The sequence below is a fragment of the Pomacea canaliculata genome, linkage group LG9 (genome assembly GCF_003073045.1).
Source record: "Pomacea canaliculata isolate SZHN2017 linkage group LG9, ASM307304v1, whole genome shotgun sequence".
NCBI lineage: Eukaryota > Metazoa > Mollusca > Gastropoda > Architaenioglossa > Ampullariidae > Pomacea > Pomacea canaliculata.
This window is the reverse complement of record NC_037598.1, coordinates 17203970-17230962: the sequence shown is the minus strand read 5'-3', so window position 1 is coordinate 17230962 and position 26993 is coordinate 17203970. Positions and strand designations below refer to the sequence as shown.

At 37.0% G+C, this 26993-nt stretch overlaps 1 protein-coding gene across 2 annotated transcripts; it reads left to right on the top strand.

Annotated features, from left to right (window-relative positions):
* The first annotated feature begins 5279 nt into the window (after positions 1–5279).
* Positions 5280–26199, top strand: LOC112572528 (plexin-A4-like). Of its 2 annotated transcripts, none has more exons than XM_025252250.1 (25): positions 5280–5288; positions 5613–5788; positions 6877–7016; positions 7479–7587; positions 7888–8027; positions 8405–8581; positions 9323–9416; positions 9552–9812; positions 10335–10493; positions 10989–11223; positions 11594–11739; positions 11903–12093; positions 12404–12481; positions 12771–12837; positions 13088–13234; positions 13391–13556; positions 14388–14530; positions 14899–14968; positions 15220–15320; positions 15568–15660; positions 17403–17572; positions 18179–18391; positions 19129–19204; positions 19815–19889; positions 20710–26199. In XM_025252250.1, exons 2-25 carry the CDS (start codon positions 5618–5620, stop codon positions 20809–20811), a joined length of 3324 nt encoding a protein of 1107 aa, XP_025108035.1. In that variant the 5' UTR covers positions 5280–5288; positions 5613–5617; the 3' UTR covers positions 20812–26199. The 2 variants fall into 2 exon arrangements, with proteins under 2 accessions (XP_025108035.1, XP_025108034.1); XM_025252249.1 differs by having other exon boundaries at positions 14367–14530.
* Positions 26200–26993: the final 794 nt, after the last annotated feature.

The window sequence follows — 26993 nt, the reverse complement described above, 5'->3', positions numbered from 1 at the left end:
CAAAGAGTTTTTCTTTTTCCTTTGGGCAACATGTAGCTGCTTGTGCTGTTACACTGTTGCTCAAGTAATACTGAGATAGCTCTCCCCCTTCTTAAGAAATGATCTAAGCTTTCGGAATGGCAGATATTGTCAGAATGCAAATGGTGGCACAGCAAGTGTGTGTTTGCGTCGATGAATTCAGAGAGCCATCTCAGGTTCCCGCTGTGGTCAGCTCACTTATATACATAGAGTGATGGGAAGAGTTGATGCTGGGGGCCAGTGGAGGGGATTGTATCATGTTGCCAGAATGGATTTGTAAGGCTAGTGTTCATGGGAGAGGGGAGAAGAAAGTTATTCTCTTGGCCTATGCTGGGCTTTGGGGTGTTTAAATAAAGACACAAGGGAAAGACTTTGTAAATGACCCAGACAGCAAATGCAGCATTTAGTTGATAGAGATTGGATGGAACTTTGGAACGTTCGGTAAACAAGATGTCATAGCCAAGTATTGCAGTGGCTGGGAGAAGAAACGGGCATAAGATATAGTCTGATTCCATTATTCCTCCAGGGATTGGTAACTGTGCATCTGATATGAATGCGTGATAAAAGAAAGGAACACTCACACAAACATGGTCGATTCGAGGACTAGATTATAGAAAGAATTTAGTTCATACCCGTCCATCTGCTTTGTGGACCAGTCTGCAGATACAAAAGTTTAGGTATATTTGTATGCAACTGTTTGAATTTGGTGAAATATATAGTATATAATATCAAGAATTAATTATTGACAAAAATTTGTGATAGTCAAATGTTTAGCAGTGTGAGTGAGAGACCCCTTTCAATGTACAGATGATTTTTTTGTTCATCTAAAGCTAGCGACAGCAAAACCTTTTAAATTCTCGGTGCTTTTTTTGGCTGGCAGAGTGCGTCATCTCTTTAGTCTACATTGTTCTGTTTATGGGAGATTTCCATGCTATCCTTAAAGTGTGAGAACAGAAGGTTATGGGAGATGTAAGGGCCACAGATTCATTTAGTTCTTCTTCAGCGATCAAGTCTTGGCTGACAGTATTTGGTGTTCGCTGTGCATGTTGAGAGAGGTGGTTCAGTCGTTAAAGATATGTATATGCACATGAATGGTGTTGTATAGGAGAACGTGTCTTTCATTTGGTGTTAGCCAAGTCAATGAGCGAGTACATGCAATATTACACTGAATAGGTATTAGTGATTGTATAATGCGGATCAACTAGGTTGTGGTTGAAGTTAACTTGGTGAGATTTGTAAATAGTTGAATTGACTGGTATAGATACATCAAAGATGTCCCTTGTACCAGGTATGGTTGATATCTTTTGGAGATATACTCCAAGTGCTCATGCGCATCACACTTCCTCGTGCAATTGGTGGGAAGACTGATCCGCACTGAACACGGCTGTGGCAGTATGACCATAGATCTGTGTTAGCCAGGGCACAATGGACTGAAGACTTACAACGACTGGACAGGACAGGTTCAATGTTATAAGGAATGGAGACAGCAATGGAAAGAGCTAAGTTTGATCAGTGGGCCGTGGCAAGGGACGTCTATATGAACGGGGTTCACACTCGAAGAGGTAAGCAGCTTTAAGTCCTTGGGGAACACTCTTCAAGGACAACAGTTCCACAAATATTATCAAATCAGGATCACGACGGCGAACAGGCGGGAATGCACTGAAGCTAGATAGGATTAGCAAAGCCATGGATAAGTCTGCTCACTACCAAAATCAAGCAGTACACAATCCCTTGTAGTGGCCCATCCACTCTAGCAGATGTGCGACATGAACTCTGCTTCATGTCAAGGACGACTGATGACCAAACTATTACGAGATACTTTAGGCTTTCAATTGATTTCAATAAATGTTGAAACATAAGAGTAAATTATGTGCTTTTCTCTACAGCACACTGGTACCCGTCAGCACATCTGGGCCACACTGCCCATCGGGTTTGAGCTGGGAAGCAGGACATACAGATACTGGTTTCTGCCAACACCAGGACGCCCCATTGCAGTCCATGGCTTTGCATGCTGGGCTAAGGCGTGTTCTGGCATACGTCTCAGTTAAGGATGGTGTAGTCAGAGGACGCTCGAAGACTGAAGTCTGTGAGTTAAATTCTGTTCTACGAAATTTAACATTATATCGTACCATGAAGCTGGAACGAGCTAGATGGTCTCATGCTATAAGGAATTGGGTTCAAATTTGATCTAGAACTAATAATATCACTTTAGTGCCAGTGATTTGACTGAAGTGAAGGCATAGGGAATGTTTTTTAATAGAACTGACTTAATTGTTATGTTGTTGGTGTTAACCATAAAGTTACATTTGTATTTTAATGTAGGTTTTATACAGGTGTATCATTTAGGTAAGAGTAGACGTATGTTAGAATTCTGGTAATGAGGTAGGAGCTATTCCTATGAACATTCTAAGATCCCGTTTTGGGAATAGTCCCATTAGAATCTTTATCTTGACCAACAGTAACATTTGATACTGAGATTTGATGTGTATGTGGGGGAGAGGGGGGTTATGGTAAACTTTGATCTTCGCACTGGAAACATTTAAAGTGGTATATAAAATAAAGATGCTAGTACAAATTACAAGCAATTATCAACATTAACCACAACAAGTGCAGTCTCTCCTGTAATGGCTTACATATCATCATACTTGTCTTTGTTTTATATAATTATCTAAAATATTAATTGATAGTGGTTCTTACATGTGAGAATAATTAAAGCTACAATTAGTAACTTTGTCATAATATCTCAAGTAGAGTTTAAGCTGTTATCAACACATTTTTAAGGGTAATGCCTTAGGTTAGTGTGGTGGGTCCTTTCTAGTACACCCCGTACCACAGGGGTGTCAACACCCGGCCCGCGGGCCACATCCGGCCTCGCCATTGAAATTTTAAACTGGCCCTGCGAAAGAAGTTTTAGTTCAATCATTGGTTAATGTGCCCGGCAAAGTAAAAGGAAACACAGAAAATTCCGCATCGAGGCATGCATAGAGGATGGGATGAGTTCTTGTGAGTTTGTACACACGACAGTGCACTACTGGTCAACGTTACACCCGTCTCCTGTTGAGACCAAGGGAATGGGAGGGGGGCCATAAATCTGACTTTGACACGCACACACTGTCCTGAACAGGGCCGTGGGTCGAAGATTTTTTGTACTGTTAACTTCTGATCCGGTCCGAGATAAAGGGTGACTAGGCTCTGCATCTTGAGTATTGTGTTGCGCAGTACATTTTTGTGTGAGCAACTTTTCCTCTGCTTGATGAGATCAACAACACTCACACAGGAGTTGTCTTACTGATGTACACTTGACCGTCCATCTTGAGAATCTCCATAACACAGAAACTTACTCTAAACATAAACTCTCGAAACTTGTTGCCAAGAAAAGATGTCAAACGTCCACTTCTGAGACAAAGTAGAAATTAGGAAGAAAAACTGCTAAGCCTTGATTTGTTATTACTTTAATTTTGTTTTAATGTATGATTATGTTTACACAAAATTAATTAACAAAACGTTTAGTTTTTCTACTTGTTGAATAAAAGGGTTATCAGCTTAAATAATAACCTTCGGCCCGCCACTTGTGGAGGATGTGAGATTTGGCCCCCTGGGTAATTGAGTTTGACACCCTGTACGTAACATAAAAAACAGTCATATGACTTTGCTACATGTCAAGCATGAAGGAAGGAGGGTATTCTTTTAGCATTTGCTTTTAACTTTAGATTCTAGGTCTAAACGTCAGTATCTGTACTCTTTCATACATGAATTTAATGCTGAAGTTATCACCAGCGGGTTGATTTGACTGGGAGCAAAATATTTGGAAGTCTTCAGTTTTGTACATTTAAAAATAGTATAACACACAAACATTAAAAAATTGGCTTCATCCTAAAACAATAATTTAAAAACTATAACAGGGCTTCTGCTGTACGCAAAAAACTTGCGTACAGTACGCATTAAAAGTTCGGAGGACCCTTCAATTTTCGTCAATGGGGTCCCAATCAAATTTGGCGAAGAACAGGACCCCTTAAAAATCTAAGAAGGGGTCCTGGGACCCAAAGAATTTTAGCCTTAGCAGAGCCCTGCTATAATATAGAATTTTGAGGTGAAATAGTACTTTAATTGGAGCCTTATGTGTCAAACTTGATATTATTTGTTGAACTTCTGCAGCCTGATAATTTATTTTGGTAACTTTTCTATGTATTTGCGGTATTCTATTTCTAGAGAGTCTTCTGCATTATTTAGTGTATTTAATTCTTTAATGTATTTCCACCATTTAATTTTTTATGAAATAATATCGCTACACTTTAGGATGCCTAACATTTTTTTTTTTCCACTTATTTGATAGGATTTCCCAAGAAAGATAATCTACGATGTGAGTTTAACATAGACACAGGAAAAACTGTTACGGCCACCATCACTGATTTTCCTGATGACAAGGTCCTCATCAAATGTCGATAATGTGACAGTAAGTCTTGTCTCCCCACATAACTGAATTAGTCCAACATGACATGCTGAAAACAAATATTTAAAAATTGCCCAGGTCACTTGAATGAAAACAAGAAAGTTTCTGAAATGTCTGGAACATTATATGCCATTCGAGAAGCCATGATTGTGCCAACATTATAATTATTTACTTCCTCCTTGTGCAAAGATCAGCACATTAGGCCTGCATTTTGACCATTTGGGTCTTTTTGTTTTTTTTTAAATCTAAGCATTTTCTTGTTGTGAATATCTAAATTCTGTATAGGAGAGGTAAGTTTATTTCTAGGTCTCATAGAAGTCTGGCTCTTAACAAATCAAAATAAATTTATAACTTATTCCTAGAAATCCTAATATCTTTCCTAGACCAGACAAACTAATCCAAAAATGTGAATAAGTATTTTTCCTGTTTCCAAGTTTGGATTTTTTTAATGTGTGTTATGTAGACATTAGAATACAACATATAGCATATTATAAACATACATAAGCACAACATATACAATTCAAGTAGTACATTCATTTACTAGTATATGTCTGAGGAAAACAGGTCATTCATTAATGTATAAAGCCTAACAAGATTCTTGCTTCAATTTTAATAAGTATTTTGCTTCTTTTTTTTTAATTCCTGCCCCAGTTTGAAAAACAACATATTTAGTTCTGAAATAAGGGGTAAAATAAAAATGATTTATGTGTATACCTTTCTTTGCAGTTTGACTATTACCGTAATGTCAGTCTGCACAATGTTCCATTTAAAATTTTGTGGGGGATGGCACCATCCACTTGACAATCCAACAGTCTGCAAGGTGAACCTGAGTGGTGTTTTGTAATGTTTGTCAGCTTTACTTTGTTAGGATAAGCATGTGCTGTAGTTGCCTTCTGTACAGAGTGTGTAAACGCATTGTTATTAAAATTCTGTTTCAGCAACTGCCAGCATGTAGTAGGACTTAGAAGCTATATGCTGATAATAACTGTAAAGCAGAATAAAACACTGGTGGTGGTGTCATTTGAGTAATTGGATGCTTTTTTAAATTCAAGTTTAATAGAATTTTCATTTGTACAACTTTCTATGTGTGCACATAATAGTTGGCCTCAGCTGATACTTTTTCTTTCTTTTTTTTTCTGAACAGTTGTCATGTATAAGTGCTCGTCCATGGCTAGCAACTGTGGTCAGTGCTTCACAGTGGATCCCAAGTATCAGTGTGGCTGGTGTGATAAAAGTCACTGCTCTACAGCTGATTTCTGTCACAATATTGATAACTGGCTTCCACGCTCAGGGGTCTGCCCAAATCCTACTATCACTAGTGTAAGTTTACTTTTTTAAATAAGCCAAGCTTTCTACGGATGGTTTTGTACATATTTTGTGCTCACAAGTGTGCATTTTACATGGAATGGCTATTTAGGCTTTCTCTGGAAGACAGTGTATAAGTGTCATCACTAAACCATGAAGAACATTTTTTTAAAATAGTATTTAATGGTCATCTATGTTGAAAACTTATTTGTAACACAAGCCGAACATAGTGTGAAAATTCCAGTCAAGGGCTGAGGAAAGGGGGTGAAACACAGATGTCAAACATACACTTGGGCATTAAACAGTTTAGTTCACACTCAACCTTAATGAGACATCTCACTTCATTGTAAAACTAATGATGACATTTTTCATTATTAACTAATAATAAACATGTTACAAGTCACTAAAGAGCAGATATATTCCTAAAATTAATAGAAATTTTCACCACATGATATGCACATAGTCATGATTCTCATTCACCCACCTCTAGATGATAATGCAAAAAACATATAATCCTTTTATACCCTTCTGTTAGTTCAGTAGTAGAACTGTACCTGGACTGGTAGCAAGCCTTTCCTTTCTTATGTAGAACAGCGTATAGCACATTCAAATTTAGGTCTAAGAAGGATTGGTCCAAGACCTTGTCAATGAGGTGAAAAAATTATGTTAATATCAGTGATCTCAAAGTCACAGTATGCTGTGTATTTTTATTTGAGGCCACTAGTAACATAATATGTTAAAATATAAGCATTAAAATAAAGATGCTTTAGTGTAAAATACACAAACCAAATATAGATTTGACCTTCCTGTGGACAAAAGGAGTACTTAAGCAAAATTTGATTAGGATCAGACAAATGATCTGCAGAGTCTTCAAAGGCTCACTCATTCACATAACCCTGAACCTTAGGAATAAACCATAACCTAACCCTTACCATCAGTTTCCATGAGTTATATGAAGTACTTGCTTACACACACAAGCATTTGCACACTTCAGTTTTCTTATTAATAAAAATATCTTTATATCTCTGTTTTAGATTGTCCACAAAGAACTTTCAAAGTAAATTGGTACTCATGTATTTATGTTTGTGTGTGTGATCGTGTAGATTTCCCCTCATTCTGGTCCACACCTAGGAGGCACCATTCTGACCATCAAGGGCAACAACCTTGGCAAGTCAGACAAGGAAGTGGAAGTAGACATTGATGGTGTTGCCTGCTCAGTACTTCAGTTCACTGCACCTTTCCTGTAAGAAGCCATTGCACTGAACACTAATTTCTTTTTTCAGTAACTACACAGAACTATGTTTTATTTTTTTCTTTGTGTCAAGTTAATGTTAGATTTTATTTTATAAATTATTTTTAAAGGTTTAATTGAGCACTGCTTCTTAGTCTTAATGATTAGGAAAGCTCTCAGTACAACCCTTCTCATCAGAATCATGCAATGAAACGTCGACAACACTGTCATGAGGATTATACATGGATATATTGACACAGTGTAGGAAGTAATGCTCATGGAACAGATGTGTTTTTAATGCATGTTTAAAGGATTTGATTGTGGGTAGATGGTGGATATAGAAGGGAAGATAGTTCTGCTGTTTTGTAGCACAGTAATTGAAGTCTGGTGACCATGGGGTTTGTTATCATTTTACCTAGTCATTAGGAGAAAAAAATTCAGAAAAGAATAATTTAATTTAATGTATTTTTTCAGCATCTTATGTGAGACAGGGGCTGCTGCAATTAAGTCTCAAGCTGGCTATGTACGAGTTACTGTCAACAATACTCATCGTGGAGTGTCCCAAGATATGTTTCGCTATGTTGTAAGTAATAACTCATTATGTGCTATGTTCTGTGGTATTTTGTGTAATAATGTTTCAGTATTTTATGAAAAGTTAGCTCTTCTGTATATTTACCTCCCAAATCTCATAAAAAAATAGTGACTTAAGACAGAATTTGTGGCAAAAGTTCATGCCTTCAATACTACATTTTTTAACATGGACAAATTTTTTCTCTTGGTTTTTTTTAAAAATGTAACTCCAGTTACTGATAGTGACAGCAGCAATACTAGGTTTGCTTTTCTTTGATCAGCTACAGTTATTGACAAATAACTTTTTGCCCAGGAACCTAAAATCACAGGCATAACTCCTGCAATAGGACCCATGGATGGAGGAACATCTGTCACCATTATAGGACACCATATGGATGCAGGAACCTCCATCACTGTCAACATTGGTGGTATGCCCTGCCGTGAGATTACTCGGTGAGTTTTATCTCCTGCACACAGGTTGAGCTGTTTTTTCATCTATGTTTGTAGTTATATAGTTTTTATCCTACTCCTGGCAAGGCCACATATTTGGTGTGAGCTGTCTCAGTCTGGAAGAGAATGTGTGTGACAGTTAACTGTAAACTAGACAAATGCACAAATCCCTGTAAACTAGACACAAATGCATTCATCAAACTGTCTGCTTAGACTGCATACAATAGGGATAGTCTGATTTTTGTGGATAAGCTGGTGGGCTCACTGTTTTCTCAGCAAGTCTTCATTCTGTCTTACTATTCTTATGGCTTTTACTAAGTGCTAGAACTTTGTTTCTGCATATCATTGGTAACACTTATATCTATGATTTTATATTTCAGCATCGGCGAAAGCAATCTTACCTGCATCACTACCAACAGTTCAGCCCCGCCGAATACCAAGCATCCTATTAGTATGACCGTTGATAAAGCAGAGGTCCAGGGCCCTAACTTTGTAACTTTCACATATGTGCCAAACCCTACGATTTCAGGGGTTGACCACAAAGAATCCATTCGCAGGTTGGTTGTGTAATTTAAGGTTAACAAATGATCAGTGAATAAGTTTGTCATGAATTGAGATGGGGGCAAGTAGGTTTTAGATATGAGATTGTATCATATTATTATATTAATTTCCATTTTCATTTCTTATGTTTTCTTAATTTTTTTTTCTAAATGACATGTTGAAATGACAGCTAAGCAGTTGGAAAAGAGGTAGCAAGATTTCAAATGATAAAAGATATAACTATGCAGGGTAAGAACAATCCAGCCAGTTGGGTAGAGCTTGATCACCAACTGGACTGATTGAGAGGAAGCAGCAATCATTTGATGCTGGCCGAACAGAACGTCAACAGTTGTTGGCTTGTAACTGGATTCTCTAGAAATACATTTAACTTTTCCTGGCATTTGGTCATCCATCCTGCATGCAAGGTTATAGACTGTACACAACTTATGGCATATATATCTTCTATAGAGCTGAGTGTATGTGTTGTATACTGTAGTAGAGGAAAGAACTACAGTATCTGGCGATCTGAGAAGCTCTTGGGGAACTGATTTATGCAACCTATTTAGGGAGACGAGTCAGCAAGTAATTTTTTGTGGCGTAAAAGTATTTGTTATGAACGAGGGAAACTGCCATTGTTGGATTGTTATTGTCATTTATAATCATGGCCTGTGGCATGTAACCAGTTTATGGTCACATTCGAAGATCTTGACGAACTGATTGCTAATCCGATGATATTCATGGGGTTTTTTTTTCTACAGTGGAGGTATTGTAATAGGTGTCATTGGGAAGCATCTGGACAGAGTACAGTCCCCTCGTATGATCATTTGGTATATGAATACACCGTACGAAAATGTAAGCGCATTTTTTTATTCTGTTTTCATTTTCAGATTAAATGAAGATAGTTTATGAAGATGAGAAATTATTCATGCAGAGAAATAATACATACACATAGATAAATCTTCTAATACTTGTAATTTTTTTCTGCAGACATGTAAGAAATCAGAAGACGATTCTGAGCACATGAAGTGTCTGACGCCTGAATTGCCCGTAGACAAGGAATTAGATCGCACCAGGCCCCTCTCTGTGTCTTATGGCTTTCATATGGATGGTGTGCAAGCTTTACGTAATCTCACAGACCTTAGTTATGATGACCATCGTACCTTTGACATTTATCCAGACCCAGAGTTTGCAAAGTTTGAAGGTGGGCAAAAGACCCACCAACAGAAAAATGAACTGCTTGTAATTGAGGTATGTGGATTTGGGATGTTGACTTGTAACAGTATTTAAATGTATCTTAGTCAACTTCTTATTGTATGGAAACTAGGTTTTAGTGAAATTTTATTCCAACAAAATAGTATAATACTGTAATGTCAGTAAATCAAGTTTAATAAAATTGCTTTGTTAATCCTGGTCTGGAATTGTTGTCATAGTACTAAGATAAGCTGTGATAATGACAGGAAATTCAAATGCTGGTAAAGTCTTAAAGCTGCTACGGATAAGATGAGACTGACTTTTTTTTTTTTATCCTAACACAGTTACTTAAAGGAATCCTACCATTGTAGTTTAATTGTAGCTTTTTGTAATTTTCATGTATTTGCAACAAAAAAGAAAAAACAGCTTTAGTGTACCATAGTTGCAGCTTTCATTATCTTTTACCATTTTATCTGTGATCTGGTGTTTGCTGGGAACTTGTTTTGTAGTTGCGTACACATCCAGCTGGACTTTTAAAAAGCATTTTAATTTATGCTGAAAGCTGCTCTTTGTTAACAGGGTAAAACGCGACTAAATCCACTGCGAAATGAGGATGTTAAGGTGCATATTGGACAAGATGTGTGTGCTGATGTCTCTGTTGCAAAAGACCTGATTACCTGCAAGCCACCACCTACTCAGCCTCATCCTAAAGAAGGCAGTGGCCTTCCAGAAGTTATTGTGAGTAGATAAGAGCTTGTGTTTCAGATTTGATTAGTCATGTTGTAGTTTATAGCTGATGTCCAGAGTAATATAGCAGAACTAGTTTGATAAAAATATAATCATGCATGGGCATATCTCTAGCATATTAGTATGTTTACAAGATGATTATTTAAAATTTGGCCAATACTGTTTTCCTAAACTTTGTTTTAATTTTGATGCAATATTTTGTTTACTTGATTTTATTAATACTTGCTGTCTGACGTTGATTTTTGATTGATTATTATATGTTAACATCCATATTTCCACAACATGAAATTTATTATGGCTGTTTATTCAGATCGGATATAGTTAAACTTGCATTTAAAGTGTTAATCCAATTCCTAAAAACAGTAGTAGTAGAATACTGTTAAGCTACATTATATTAACAGACTTTGATTTAAACATCCTTTTGTAATTATGATTGTACAGAGACCAGTGTGATGTTTTATTATCTTGTCATACATATTCTTTCAGGTGACTGTTGGTAACCTGACCTTCCTTGTAGGACACCTGTTGTATGAAGAGCCAGAGGTGCTGTCCCAGGAAGTCATCATTGCAATAGCTGTGGGTGGAGGACTTCTGCTTTTTGTGCTTATTGCTGTCTGCATTGTCTACCGTATCAAATCAAGGAGAAATGATGATAAAATGAAAAAGATGAGAATTCAAATGGACATGCTGGAAGCCAGAGTTGCTAACGAGTGTAAGGAAGGTGAGTGTCATGGTGATGCATATATAGTTCACTCTCTAGAAAAAAAAGTTTGAGATAAAATTGGTCTTACCTGTGTAGAAACTTGCAAGTATTTAAAGATATTGTGTTTCATTGAGCAGGAAAGCCCTGAAAAAATCTGTTCTTTGTGTTTTGTTGCGGAGTGAAAGAGCATGCATGTCAGACTGGGTGTTTGTAACAGTAATTTAGCTCTATTATTTACCTCCCTTAACTTTTTCTTTTTTCTCTCAAAGACCATGATAATTTTATAAATACCTGAAAATGTACTTTCAGAATCAGTCGGTATCTTTTCCTACCTTGGTTAAATCTTTTTACAATGATCAGTCTTTACAAACTTTGTTATTTCTTGCAGCATTTGCAGAGCTGCAGACAGACATGACAGAGCTGACCAGTGACATGTATGGGCAGGTGACCATTCCTTTCTGGGACTATCGTACCTACTGCATGAACATCATGTTTCCAGGGGCTGATGACCACTCTGTCACAAAGGATCTTCAGGTTGGTTAAGTGAATTTAAGTAGACTATAACTCTTGTTGAATAGATTTTCATTTTGTTTTTTTATTTTTATTTTTATTTTTTGTTGTTGTTGTTGTTGTTATTTTTTGGTAACCTTTTCCATAACAGGTATGACATTTACAATTCTTTTTTTTTTTACCACAGGTAGACATCCATCAGAGGGATATAGTGGATCGGGGAATGCGGCAGTTCTCGGCACTTGCCAGCAATAAGACTTTTCTGCTTATCTTTATTCGAACGCTGGAATCTAATAAAAGTTTCCACTTGCGTGACCGCGTCAACGTGGCCTCACTTATCAGTGTAGCACTGCAGACACAGATGGAGTATGCTACAGAGTGAGTTATCCTTTCTATCTTGGTCCAACAGAGGATTTGTAGCAGTATGCCAGTGAGAAAAAGGGATTTTTTTCTGTGTCTTGCTAAATGTGCTAATAAGTAGCTAAATGTATCTAGTGGAGATGATGATTGTTTTTTTCTGGTTTTATCATTCATAATTAAATGTGAGTTTATAACTAAACATAAATTTGCCTTTGCTCTTCATACATGCTTTCTCGTTGATGTTTTTCTGCAAAATTTCTGTGACATTCTCGCAGGTCATATTATATAGCTGGATCTTTTTTTAGAATCTTGAAATCTTTTTTTCCAGAATCTTGAAGACACTGCTAGCTGAGTTGATAGAAAAGACAGTAGAGAGCAAAAACACACCAAAACTTTTGCTACGAAGGCAAGTGTTCACACCTTTACTACTTTCATGCCATTATTGTATATATGAGTATAAATGTATGCCAACCCCTCTCTTGCATGTCAAGACCATGCACACATTTTTGAAAACTTGTTCCCCCTTTTAAAGCTTTTTTTTTCTATTTGACACAAAATCACACAAATCACAGTCTGCCTCTTTGGCCTAAATACTACACAATAACTCCTTGTTATCTTACTGAAGTTACTCTGTAGCTTGTTAGCCTATAACTGTTCAGCAAAATGTATAGCGATTGAATTTTTTTTTTTTCCAGGAATGAATCTGTAGCGGAGAAGATGCTAACAAATTGGTTTACCTTCCTTTTGTATAAATTTTTGAAGGTAACATTTTGTAGATAATCACACTAGCACTTTTAGACTGTGTTATTTAATATATTATTTATATATTTATTTTGGAACCATCTCAAGTTATTTACTAGAATAATTAATTTAGCATCTTGCTTGTTCTTTGCTCAGATTCTTTGTTACTGCTAGTATTTGATAATGCTCTTTAACAAGTAAGGGTTAACATCTTATTATGAATTATAGTTATGTGCAGAAAGGTTTAGAAAATTTATTCATCTTTGCGTAGGAATGTGCTGGGGAACCACTATTCATGCTTTTCCAAGCCATCAAACAGCAGACCTCGAAAGGTCCTGTGGATGTCATCACCAGTGAGGCTCGCTACTCACTCAGTGAGGACAAGCTCATCCGACAGCAGATCCAGTATAAAGCTATGGTGAGGGCCACACTCTTGCTTTTTGTACTGATAATCAGATTCTGCTGGTGAAATGTTATAGGCCTTTAGGGAGACCAGTTTCTAGTCTGACTTACTTCAAATACTGTGTTGATAAAGAAGGGCTGGGCTATGACATGTTTTTATTGATGTCTACAGACTCTCTATGTGCTTGATGTGGACATGGACCGGTGTGCTCAGCCAGCCCATCCTGTCAAGGTACTGGACTGTGATGCCATTTCCCAGGTTAAAGAAAAGATCCTGGATGCCATCTACAAGAATGCACCATTCAGTAGCAGACCTCCAAAGGAGGAACTAGATTTAGGTAAGACATTAACTTTCTCTACAGGAAGGAGTATGGATATCTCTCACATTGGAACAGATGAGGAACTTGTGCCCCTTTATACAATATGCACAGGATTGCATTTCCTGGGATTTGGTTCCATGGGTGGTTTGTTGATGTGATGTGCTCATTAAGCTGCAGTCTTTCATTTCTTCTTCTTCTTTTCTATTTGTGGGCCCTTTTTTTATATATAGAACAAAGTTCTGTGCACCATAAGTGTGCTAAGCTTTTATTATCCTTTGCAAGGATATTCCTGGTATTTCTATTTCCTAAAGTCTATTCTTGGTATACATAGTGAGTGAGCTGAATATTTTCTTCTGTCATGCATGGTTTTGTACCAAGTGATACCACCATGGGTGTAGTCTAATGCACATTTTCCTTATGCATATGTAATTATAACAAGGTAAACATCTTCAGAACTAGGGATCCAGTGCTGTTGGTAAATGTTCATGCCTAGAAGTAGCCATCTTTAGAATTTCAGCTTTGATTTTTTTTTTTTCCATTCTTATTAAGCATAGTAGAAGTATGCGGACTTTATACTGAGAGCATCTTGAGTGGAGGACCACAAAAGGACCAGTACTTTAGAAGGTGGACAGATTTTAGTCAGCTAGTGTTAAAAAAAAATATTCATGAGATTGTAGGACAATATGAGATTTGTAGTTTTTAACTTTTTTTTTTCCTTTTTTTGCTGTGGTCTCTCTCTCTCACAGCTGCAATAGAGTGTAGAGGGTCTATGTACTTGAGAGGTGGTTAATGCATATCCTTTATGTTTTTATCTTTCAATGTGTACAGTTTTGTTTCAACCTCCACCAGAATGGGTTTGTACGGATAAAACCCAGGTGCCACCTAAAATGTTTCCCAACCGGGAGACACAGCGTCTGGTCTTACATGATGAAGATGGAACATCAAAAGTGGAAAGTGATTGTCGAAGAATTAACACACTAGGCCACTACCAGGTTAGTATGATGCATTTTTGTTATGTGTACATCCAAAGCTTTTGTGATCAGACTTACACACAAACTGATTTACACATGTTATGTAAAGACCTGATTTGACTATACATTAAGCATAAATTTGTGCATGTATTTATGTGAGTGAGAGTGTTTGTGAGTGTGTGTGGAGAAATCAATTTTAAACTGCTGTCTAGAAAGTGAAGTGACTTATTTTAATACCTGCACAGCTGAGTAATCCCACTCATGCTCATATTATGCAGATAGCATCAATGGCTGATTTTGATATGATATATGTAGATGTCGGCTGTGTGTATATATAAATGCTGAAAGTAAATGTCAGACTGTGAGGTCCCTGATTGTGTCCTGTGCAGGTACCTGATGGAGCATTCGTTGCCCTGCAGCCCAAGCAGTTGGTTCCCTATATCTTGTCAGAAAAGACCAGTGAGTTTATGTTTGTATTTCTATATAAGACTGTTTTGTAATGCACATTGTTGTGGTTGTTTAATTGATTGGAGTGAACTTTGAAGGCTTGTATAAAAATGCTATAAACTTTTCTGAATATATGCAGAAAGCAGAAACTACTAAGGGTAGTTATGTAGAGGTACACGAGACAATTTAGATAAAATCATTTTTATGAAGATACACCTAACAATGTTTTCACTGGGTTTTTTTTTTTTTAAATTTATCCTCAGACATGTCCTTCTATAGCCGCAGTCCTTCACTGACTCGTACAGTCACATCACAAATGATAGCTGTAGATGTGGATAATAATGGTATCAAGCACTTCCACTTGGTATGTTGTTTTTTTAACTTTTGGCTTATTGATGGGATATATATATATAGTGTCATGAAAAAGCACATAACACCACTTTTTCTCCTGTCTAATTTTTCATCGTTGACTTTAGTAATAACTCTCTTCTACATATTTCTTTGCATTGGCGTTGTCAATCATTACTGGCAGTGTGTGCTACACATGCACTAACTATTTGATAAAATAGGTCCATTATGCCATTGTACAACCTCCAAATTGTGATTATTAGGTGCGTCAGCATGACATTGAACCCAGCAAGGAGGGGGATCGGGGGAGCAAGATGGTCAGTGAAATTTACCTGCCTCGTCTTTTGGTCACCAAGGTAATGTCAGGTTTCCAGCATTAAATTTTTCGTGTTTAAATTGTGACTGTCAGAGTATTGAAAGTAGTTGAGAGTATGACATTTCTGTCTCTGTGGTAGGAGTTCAAAATGCCTTTGCATCCCAATCCCATGTGATAGGCGACATAGGATCATAAAACAGATTGATTTTTTTTTATAAAAGTGACCGTACAAGTGGCCCATCATCATCATAAAAGACCTGCACTTGATTTTTTGTGTGTGCAGAGCAATAAGTTTCTAATATGATTCAGGAACCCATGCTGACAGAAGTGAAATCTTTGGCTGTTTCCACTTTAAATATTTCAGGATCACGTCCATGTTAATTATTACTCAGTAAAGTGATTCAGGTAGCATTAGCAGAATTTTGAAATATTGTTTAGAAATTTACCTCCAGAAATATGTAAAGCATAAATTGTACCAAGTTTTTTGTTGGTTTTAAGTTTATAAGCATTGTCTTAGAATGTTTAAAGAGACAGGCAAGTGAACTGCTCAGTTGGCCTTACATGATAGATACTGATGTTTTTAATCATGATAATCAGAATTTCAGGTTGCAAAGGAAATACATGTATTTAACTTACCTTCACAAAGTCTAATGTGTCATATGCATGTCAAGCTGTACTGGGATACTGTTAGCGGTTTGCCAATTGGCCAGCTAGCAATCTGTGAGAAGCATTGGTTGCCGTATGGAAGCATACAGTTGCCACAGGGAAGCTCTGTGTTGCTGTTTATAACCTTATCCTCTGTCACACCAGTGTCCTGGTCTGAAATTTTACGACATGATCTTGAAATCCAGGATGCCAGGGTTTTTCACCAAATTGGTTAGGACAGTGGTTCTCAAAGTATTTCAGACGGCAGACCACCGAGGCCTAAAATCACGTTGTATCGTGAATTTAAAATTTAAATTGCTGTATTTGTTTCATTACAATTCAAAACTCAGTGTACTTTTGTGACAATAGCATAGTAATAAGTTTACATAAAATTACATGTTTCACAAAGTTCTTTAATAATTAAAAGGTTAATGCAATGAATGTAGTTGTTTTTGATGAGATATTAAGGTGATAATATCTGGATCAATGTTGGAGAGTTTCAATCTCATGTCAGATTCTACGTTCAGCCAGCTTCTGCTATTTGTTTTCAGTCCCACAAGTATTGAAAATCCGGTCTCGCAACAGTAAGTTGTTGGAAATGGCAGTAGATGCTTCACAGTGAAATCAACAAGTCCACTGTATTCAGATCGTACATGAAAATTAGAAATAAGGAATTGCACTGCGGTTAAATGACACAAAGCTCGCGCTGTGACGTAAAGACTTAGCTGGTAACCAAGCATTTTTTGTGAACGAGCAGTTGGACGTCAGTAAAATTAAAACTTGTGTGAAATCAATGCTGGACTAATTAGCATATCTGGGAATTTAAAGATCACTTTGCTGACATACGATGTCAGCCGGGGACCACCTGACATATGCATGTGGACCACACTTTGAGAACCACTGGTTTAGGAGACTGAAAGTTCACTCTAATGCCAGATTGATTCAATGGCCTCCTTTAACATCAAACTATGGAAACCTCCTTTGTATTGCCCAAGGTCTGTGTTTTAGCCATGATTGTAAGCAAACAATTGTTTTGCAACTGAAAATTTTGAGTCAGAATCTGTCATTTTAAGCCTAAGCCATATCTCTTTGCCTTTTCCTTTAACTTTCTGTCTTCACATATTTGATTGTTTTCAGGGAACTCTTCAGCAGTTTGTGGATGACCTGTTTGAAAGAATCTTCAGCACAGCACACAGAGGCTCAGCACTACCTCTAGCCATCAAGTACATGTTTGACTTTTTGGATGACCAAGCTCTTCTTCATAACATTCAGGACCCAGAAGTTGTGCACACTTGGAAGTCCAACAGGTAAATCCACAAAGTTGTAATTGTATATGGCACACTTCACTTGTGTAGACCATGGGTACATGGTAGTAGTTATTGGTGTGTAGAACTAAAGTAACTGCTACCAAGCTATAAGTTATTGAAGGCCTATAGAATTCACTAATACCTAAAAGTTTAATTGTATCTCATAAGATCATTATTACAGTTATTAAAGTGATCTTTAAAATTTGATAGAGAGTAACAGACATGTAGAGAATAGCTTAGTTTAGGGTACCTACATTTTCCAGGCAGTATTTCCCCTTTCCTCTGTGGGTTCTGTTACTGTTATTAAAAATTAAGTTTTTACCTACAAGAAGATGCTGGTTTCTTGTTGGGTAAATGTTCTTTGCAGCTGTAAGTCTGATTTTCACTTAAGGCATCATCAGCCCTTAGTGGTTTAATCACAAGTAATGTTAATCCTATGAACCAAAACTGCCATAGGTGTTTATTCAATAAGTGGATTTGCATTTTTATTGTAGTGCATGTAAGCTGTTAAGTGTTAGAATATCTCTCTCTAGTCAGCATTTAGAAAATACTTGTTCATAATTTAATTACTAACTTTTGAAAGAAAGGTTTCTGGTTTTATTTTAGCTTGCCACTAAGGTTCTGGGTGAACATAATCAAGAATCCGAACTTTGCATTTGACATCTATAAAACAAACATTGTGGACTCCTGCCTGACCGTGGTGGGCCAGACTTTCATGGATGCCTGCTCTCAAAGTGAGCATCGCCTGGGTAAAGACTCGCCTTCAAGCAAACTTCTGTACGCTAAGGACATTCCAAGATATAAGCAATGGGTAGAGAGGTGAGGATGCTTGTCATTGACACCTTGTCTAATATGTCTTATTAATTGTCAGCCTACATTTTTCCTGAAATGTTTTAGCTGTCAACTTACTTGCTGATATGCATTCTATTGCTCTAATGCATTTGTAATAAATAGATGTGTAAGGAGAAGGAAAACAGATAAAAGTTTGAAATTACATATTTGAGCTGGACAACAGGCTGTATTTGACTGAATTTCTAATAGGACTGTCCATATATTTGGTGAAGCTATGGAAATATGACTACATCCTTTAACATAAATGATTAAGGTTCATAGAAGGTGACATCAGTTCAGTAAGTGATGACTTATTTTTGTGTGCTATATTCCTCAGTAATGTCTTTCTGTACATGTATCCAGTTAGGCAGCTTATCACTTTTGTTAGGAATAGCAAATAATGATTAAATAGCCACATCTGCCTGCCTTCTCAATCAGTCACATTTGATCTATATCAGTGACGTCATTGTCCTGCATCAGTCAATCTCAGTGCTTAATCTCCATCTCTTACAGATGCTAAATCCTGCAGCTGTATTAAGTAGACTCCAGTCTTTGTTAACATGATTTTGAGATAATATTTCAGCCTAACATACAGCATACATCAATGAGAGTTTTTTAAAATGTTGTTGATGTATTCATGTTCATCGTCATCAGGGGTTTACCCTTAAGGTTAACTGTGCTCCATAACTGTGACAGGTGTATGAAAAGTTATACTTTGTGTACAGGTATTACCAGGACATTAAAATGATGCCTGCCATCAGTGACCAAGACATGACCGCCATGTTGACAGAGGAGTCAAGGGTACATATATCATATTGATACTATGAGAAGTCCGTCCAGATGTGTTGTTTAATAGATCATAGCTAAGAATTATATCTTGTATTGTTAGCAAGTGAGATTTGGCATGCTTCTAGAAGAATCTTTGGTTATTGTATGCCAACATCTTAACTGCAGAATCATATGTGTGTAAGCTGACATTTTGTGTAGGTGAGAAATTGAGCCAAAAGATACATTCATTTTAGTGCTAGCATACAGTTTATTGGATTACTGATGGTCACGTTTTTAATACTGAATGCTAAAGAATCAGTGTTAAATACTAACTGCAAGATGAATGTTAGTAAGAACTCTGGTTTTTATAAGGGAATATTGTCATTTCTTTAGAGCACGTGTTTAATTGATTTATCTCCTTGATAGAAATGACAGAGCAACAACATTGATATATTTGGTTGTTCAGGCTTGTGACTAGTGCTCAGGGATCCAAGTTCTTGATGTGCATGGATAATAGTCAGCAAATATGTATTTAGGTGTTGCTTGTTAAACATACAGAAACAGGTTTATTTCAACTATTACGCAAATTGTTCACCCAGATTCTTATACACTTTTTAAGCTGAACAAACATTTTTTTCTCCAGATTCACCATACTGAGTTTAATACTAATGCAGCCTTGCTGGAACTCTTCAAATATGCACGCAAGTACAACGAAGAGGTGAGGATATGTTCCATGCTGCAAAACTTCTCAGTTCTAAGTGTGTGGGAAAATTTGTCACATACTTTCAAAACTTACACAGGACATTGGTAGTTGAATAAAGGAATGATAGATGCTGGTGGAATTTGATATAGGAAAGCAGTTGACCACTGGAGGAGGATATTACAGAATGCTTTCAAGCACAATCCTCTATCTTAAAGTAGTAAATTCTTCTTCTTCTTCGTCGATCACTCAAATGGACACGCCTGCCTCCTGCACAAATGATGCTGTGCGCCGCAGGTCCTCCAGGCTGCTGTGTAGCTTCCTCAATACTGGCGTCTCATCAGTCCAAATGCGGTGCCTGAGTTCTTCGTGCATGGGACATTCTTGCAGTAGATGTGCTGTTGTCTGACTGCCTGTCTGGCACGGGCACTGGTCTGTCTGGCCGATCCGGAGCAGTAAATGAATTGTGATAATTCAAGTGATTGGTTGCACAAGCTGATGTAGAAAGCACATCAGTAGTAGAGAGGAGTAAGGGAGCGAGAGAAAACAAAGTGACTTTTATTTGATTTTATTTTTAGTATGAGGTTTTATTTATATAAATTTAGCAGACAGCAAATTGTAATACTCTTATGGCTCGTCAAATGTGCACAAATGAATTCTTTGTGTTCTGAGTTTCTTGCGCAACCACTGTGGTAAATGTGTTTTTAAGCCATAATAAATGTTTGACTGAATTGTTAAGATTTAAAGACTGTGTCTTAAGTGTTTTAAGCCAAATGTCATATTTTTGTTTAATGCTGTACTTGGCACATTACTGAAAAATGTTTGATATGGGTTTCAGCTGATGACAGCTTTGGAAGAAGACGAGTTTGCTCGCAAGAACAAGTTAAGCTACAAGCTGGAACAGGTGCATGCAACTATGGAGAGCAGTACTATCTGCTAGCAACGCATCAGAAATGAGACATTGAGACAGAACAGCATCCAGCATCAACTCAGTAGTGATTGCAGGCTGCAGACAGATGTGTAAACCATTTTGCTTCAAGGGTAATGATCCCATTTCTGATTGCTTGAATGGGAGAACAATTCCTTGGTAACCATCTGTTCAAATGTGTTGGGAACCTTCAAAGATTGTGCATTTGACCCTCAAAGACTGGGCATGTTAGGAATGCGGACAGCCTAAGATGCACAACTGATGCACCACAAAAGATGACTTGCTCTGTGTGTGAAGTCCTATAGTCGCATCTTCCTGATGTCGTTCACTGCATTTTCCCCACAAAATTTAGACACTTGTTATCTCTCCACCAAAGACTGGATGTTATTTTTTGTCCAGTCTTGTAATTCAGTGCTTCAGAGGCTGAAGAAGTGCCAAGTTTATGCCCAACTCTCGAAGGCTTTGTTTTATGCTTATTTCTGTCAGATTTCTTCATCTGTAATTTTATCTAGGCCTATAAAAAAAAGTGACTTTACATGTATTTACTTTTTTATATATATACACTTACGTATATTAGTGATTCTAAACAGATGACAAGCACACAGAGAACTGATAGTAAAGCATGTGTGTGTGTGTGCACATGCATGTGTGACGAGGACGAGCTGACTTTATAGACTCTTGCCAAACCAATGCCTTCAGCATCTTGAAAGTGGGTACAGGCTTACATCAGGGATGGAGCTCATCACAAAGATTCCTTCCTCAGTTTCTATGGTGCTTGGCTACTTAGCTTTTTTTTTTTTACAATCAATATAGATGACAACCATGCCTGGCATGAACATGCATGTGTAATCTGATGACAGATTGATGAAGATTCTGTCTTTACAGCTCTCAAATTTGCATGGTGATAAAATGAAGTTTTTTGCCATTGCTTTGCTTATAAAATCAGACATATCCAGGTGCATCAAACTTAGCTCAGAACTTCAGGGCATTGTGAAGTGTGACAGGTGCAGGGCAGTATGAAAGGCTGTTGCAAGAGCTCGATGTTACACTATCATGTGTGAATGGTGGGGTTGCTGTGGGTATACCATATGCTCTGTTGTACAGGTACTCAAGAGGTCTGTGTTAGTGTGAAAGCAGCTGCTTGTATCCAAAGGCATCCTGTGGCATGAACACAAGTAATTTGTGATCCAGTATATCCCAGATGTTTTGCCTCCTTTATTTGGGTTTGGGTAGCACCTTTAGTGATCTAGGACAGCTGTCCAAGTGTCTTATTCTGAAATAATTGTGGACTGTTTTTCTGTAAACATGAATAGGCACCATGCCTGTTGTTACGCAGCAGTTTGAGGGAAAGGGGAATCCTGTTGATGTGCTTAGTGCTATGTTGACCTGTTTCTGTGCTATCTATGCAGAGCATGCACCAGATTTCCATACCTACTCTCCTCAGCTTTGCTATTGTTGCTTAATTTCTGTCCCTCCCTGACCCCCATCTGAAGTTTATATTTGAGACTGGTAGTTTGCCATCAAACCATTCACTACTGATTTGTATTCTGATAATAAATACAGCCTTTGTTGCTGTCATTATTATGAGTAGATCCACATTTTTGGATTGAATATCATCTTGTAGTAAACATTAGAACATGCTAACTTGAAGAAAAACACCAGCTGTGCTTCCATTAAGCTGCTTGATTTATTTGGAAAGGAGTAAGAAGGCTTTATTGAGAAAAATTAGAGTGTGGTCATCATCTTACAATACCAATTACCTTCCAAGACCTGCTGCATTTATATGCAGTTAATCTTTAACTACAATGAACCCTCAGAAAATCTACTTTCATTCTAATAATAAAACAAGACAGAAGAAATAATTATTTCTTTCTTCCAAATCTCGCTTGAGGATTTTTTTGCTTGGGAAGAGGCAAGTGCTGGGGGGAAAAAACTTCAGGTAAATTGGAGAGACAATTTTCTAAAATTTAAAAGGGCTGATTACTCTGAAGAGTGAATTTTAGTACATCTGGCTATAGCTGCTCCTTTGTTTGACAATTTATCTTTATACAAATTATAAGCTCATCAAGCCAGTTCATTTTTTTTTCTCTTACCACTTGTATAATTCTTACTAGAGCTATGCTAACTTTTTATAAAGATGTTATAGTGATAAACAGTTGTAAAAGTACATGAAGTACTTATGTTAATACTTTCAAAGAAAAATGTTGCAATTGATTAGTGAATAAGAGCTATGGGTCATAGTAAACATCACTTTAGTTGAACTTAGTGAACATGTTAGCCTGAAAGCTTGAGCTAAGCAGTATTTATAAAAGTCTTTTAAATCAAAACATGGGTATTGCTTAACAGGGAAAGTATAAAACTTTAGTAGCACCAAGTTTTCTATTTATGTGTTGTCTCCCTGAAAGTAGTTTTCTGTTTGTGTTACTTAGATTTCATCACTAGCTTAGTTTGAAATCCATAGCAATTGTTTTAGTATGATTGTATCAGTTCTTTTTATTTATTATTAATTTGGCATTAAGTTACTTAATGCTTATCATGGGTGGTGTTTCCAAGAGTTAAGCAAAGTAATTTCATGCTTTAGATCAGGTGTCACCAACCTTTTTCACACTGAGAGCTACTTTAAGGATACTGAGTAATATGAGGACCTACGTGGTTAATATAAACTAACATACATGATAGTATAGACAGGCGAGATGCCAACATGCCTCACTGGCAACACACCTGATCCATGCAGGCAACCAGGCGCCTGAAGGCGCCATGTTTGCTACCCCTGCTTTAGACCATTTCAGGTCATCCTTTAGCAGTTTGAGATTTGATTTACAGTAAACCAGTCACTGAATTGAAATGTGTTGACATACCCAACATGTCAAAATCAGCTGCCACATGAAAATGGGGGCTAGAATAGAAACTTTCACAAAATGAATTGTAAAATATGCTGTGCCCTCCTGCATTTCAAACATAGTAAGTAGTGTTATTTATGACTCGTGCTGATGAGGCTTTATACCTTTTGCATATCACTGTTTCTTTTAAATTTTCTCAAGTAGATCTTTGTTGGGGTGGGTGTGCATGTGTGGGTACCTGTGTTTTGTACAGTTAAATGCACTCCTCCCACCACAAAAAATATCTAGTAAAACTAGCTAATACACTGGGTGTGTGTAATTCTGAAAACATGGTCTTCACAAATCATTCTTCCATACTGCTGAGTATTAGCATCACTTATGCTTCCACTGCACAGCAACTTGGTAGACCATTTTTGTCCTGTCTATATGTATTTGAAAGTGTTGTTTTGGTAGTTGTGTCAATTGATGTTGTGACTGCAGACGGTAGGATGTGAGAAAGTATCAGCACAATCAATACCCTTCTTCCTTTTGTGCATGTCCTTACTCTTCATTGACCAGAAAAAAAAAATGGGTACATTTTTCTTGGTGCCATGACCTTGCTTTGTATATACAGTACTACATCCACTGCATGGTTACTTGTAGTTCTTGTTTTCAGTCTGACAGATTCTATAGATAATGTAAACTTGTTATCATCATCCATGAAGTGCTCGCTTAATGATTTTTGCAATGCACTTTTTAATAACACCTTTTACAAGAGTTATGTAGCAAGTTTTCCTTGTTATTACTAAAGCCTATGTTTGTGGCTCAGGAAAAGAATAAAATCTCTACAAGAAACTCTGTTTTATTTGATTTATGTTTTTTTACTTTTATTGGCAGAAATAGGTAGATATTAGAGATTCAGCGAGTATTGCCTCATTGGTGACTTGTACATTGTTTTGAAAGTTTCATTTGCTCCTGTAAAAAAATGTAAGTTCATTATGCTCTTGAATATTGTTCATAAACAACAGTGGCTGTGTATCAAAGTAATGGCTGCAAGGCACAGTGAGTGTACAGCTTCCACTGTAACATTCCAGGTTGGGCCTTGGTCCTCGCTGTGTTTAGTATTTGACAGGCTGGACCTCAGTTTGTGGTCATCAGGACAAAGTGTGTGCCATGTGTTTTAAGGACAGTGTGTGCCATGTTCTAAAGAGCAGTTTATACAGATTTCAGTTCTGTGTTAGTGAGGAGATTCCATGCATCATGTGCATGTGGATGTTCACGTGTGCAGTGTTCATAAGAACAGTGCCTGTACCATCCTGTGCATGAAGAGGGTTAATTAACACTACATTCTTGCTCACTTCATTTATGTTCTTGTGCATGGATGAGAGAGAGCATGCAGATAATGCAGTTTGCATATTCAGTGTCAAATATTAGCATCATCTGCTTGTTTCTTTGATACTCATTCCTAAATAGTTTTGCTTTTTTTATATGTTGGTTGTGCTTGTGATTTATTTTAACTCATGTAAACATTATTTCTTTATTTTTATGCTTGTTAAAAGTTACAAGAGTTTTTATCTTTCTGCAACACAGGATTTGGAGATTGTGAGTTTCAGCTTTGGGAGGAAGGTTTTTTTTTTAAGTGTGAGAGAGATGTTTGCATAGTCTGTTGAAACTTACATTGCTTTTGTATTCCTGGTTAATATTTGACATCTAGTCTCTACAGAACAATCAGTTTGTAAGTGTTTATTTGTATTTTGTAATTTTGCTTCCCATCCTTCTTGCCTTAAGAGAAAAATTATAAAAGGTAGCGTCTTGCTGTAAGCATGTTGCTGTTAAAATTGTCTTGTAAATAAAACTCCAATTATTTAGAAAATTCATAGGAATTTTTTTTAAAACTTGTTTATATTGATTTGGACCCATGTAAATAGGTTTGAGTAACCGTCCCCAACCTGTTGCTTGATGTAGGTCAGAGGTGACAGTTACTGCAAATTTTGACTCCAGTCAGCTTTTCTTGAAGGGCTTTATATATAATTCTACAAAGCTCAGTAATCCAACATACAGCCAGTCAGACTGTCAACATTACATCCATTTACTATGTAACTGACATTTTATGGTGGCTGGCTTTAGTGCATGTTACTTATTGCTCAGAAGTATCTGGCCCAAGGAACTAGTGACAAAGCTGACATTAATCAGTTGCTGTTCTTGGAGACATTGATTGGTAGAGTGCAGATTTTACCATATGTACATTATATGTAGCCTTCAATAATAATGCATCAAAAGCACTGATTAATAGCCTAGATTTGTAGTTCTCTTGACTGCATGGTTTTTTGTGATAATGTAAAAATTTGATATTCATAAACTCAATTTATAGCTATGCAATTTTATGGAAGTATGTGCTGTGTATAATTGAGTGTTCTGTATGTCTTTGTGGGTTTTTGTTATATTCTTTGTGAATTTAAGGCAGTTTGTAAATATTTGTTGTACAGAGGGACACAGATTCTGTGTTGTGGACACTTTTTTTTTGCAGATAATTCCGTTATAGACACAACATCCATTTTTACTTAAGTTAAAAATGTTACTTTAAAAAAAAAAAACTGGCTCTGCTGATTGGTGGCAAGACATTGCCGTAGTCTGATGGAGTACGAGGACGCAGATTATATAGATTAATAGATTTTCTTCTGTTTGTAGATGATTCTACAAATGTTACCATAAAATGTTTTCACTTTGATGGTTAGGGTTAATGAACATTGAATCCTATGTCCTTGTAGTTACCATGATACCACTTTGCCCAGAATTAGGATTGTCTGGTAATGTAATGGTGAAGTCCTTTACCATCAAGTTAGGCTCACTGGATTCAGATTTCATCAACACCTCATTTCTTTCTGACACCTGATGGACGTTTGCTATGATATAGCTTTAAACCAGGGCTTCTGCTAAGGCTAAATTCTTTGGGGTCCCAGGGACCCCTTCTTCAGATTTTTAAGGGGTCCCTGTTCTTTCGCCCAAATTTGAAGGAGACCTCATTGACGAAAATTGAAGGGGTCCTCCAAACTTTTAATGCGTACTGTACGCAATTTTTTGCGTAAGCAGAAGCCCTGGCTTTAAACGATAACATGATTTTTAAAAAAACAATTACTTTAGGTACTGGGCCTTTGGAAAATAATTTTCAAAAGTATGCAAAAAAGACTCCATTGCCTGATGGTTACTGTGATTAACTGTGGATCAGAAGCTTGCAGGTTTGAAGCCCACACAGCCCTATAACTAAACACTCTCCCTGCCTACCCAACAGAAATGGGTTCCTACCCAGGAAGATAAAAGCGGCAGCACCTTTCACATGGTGTGGCCCACACATTGCAAGCCACTTAACAGTTCATA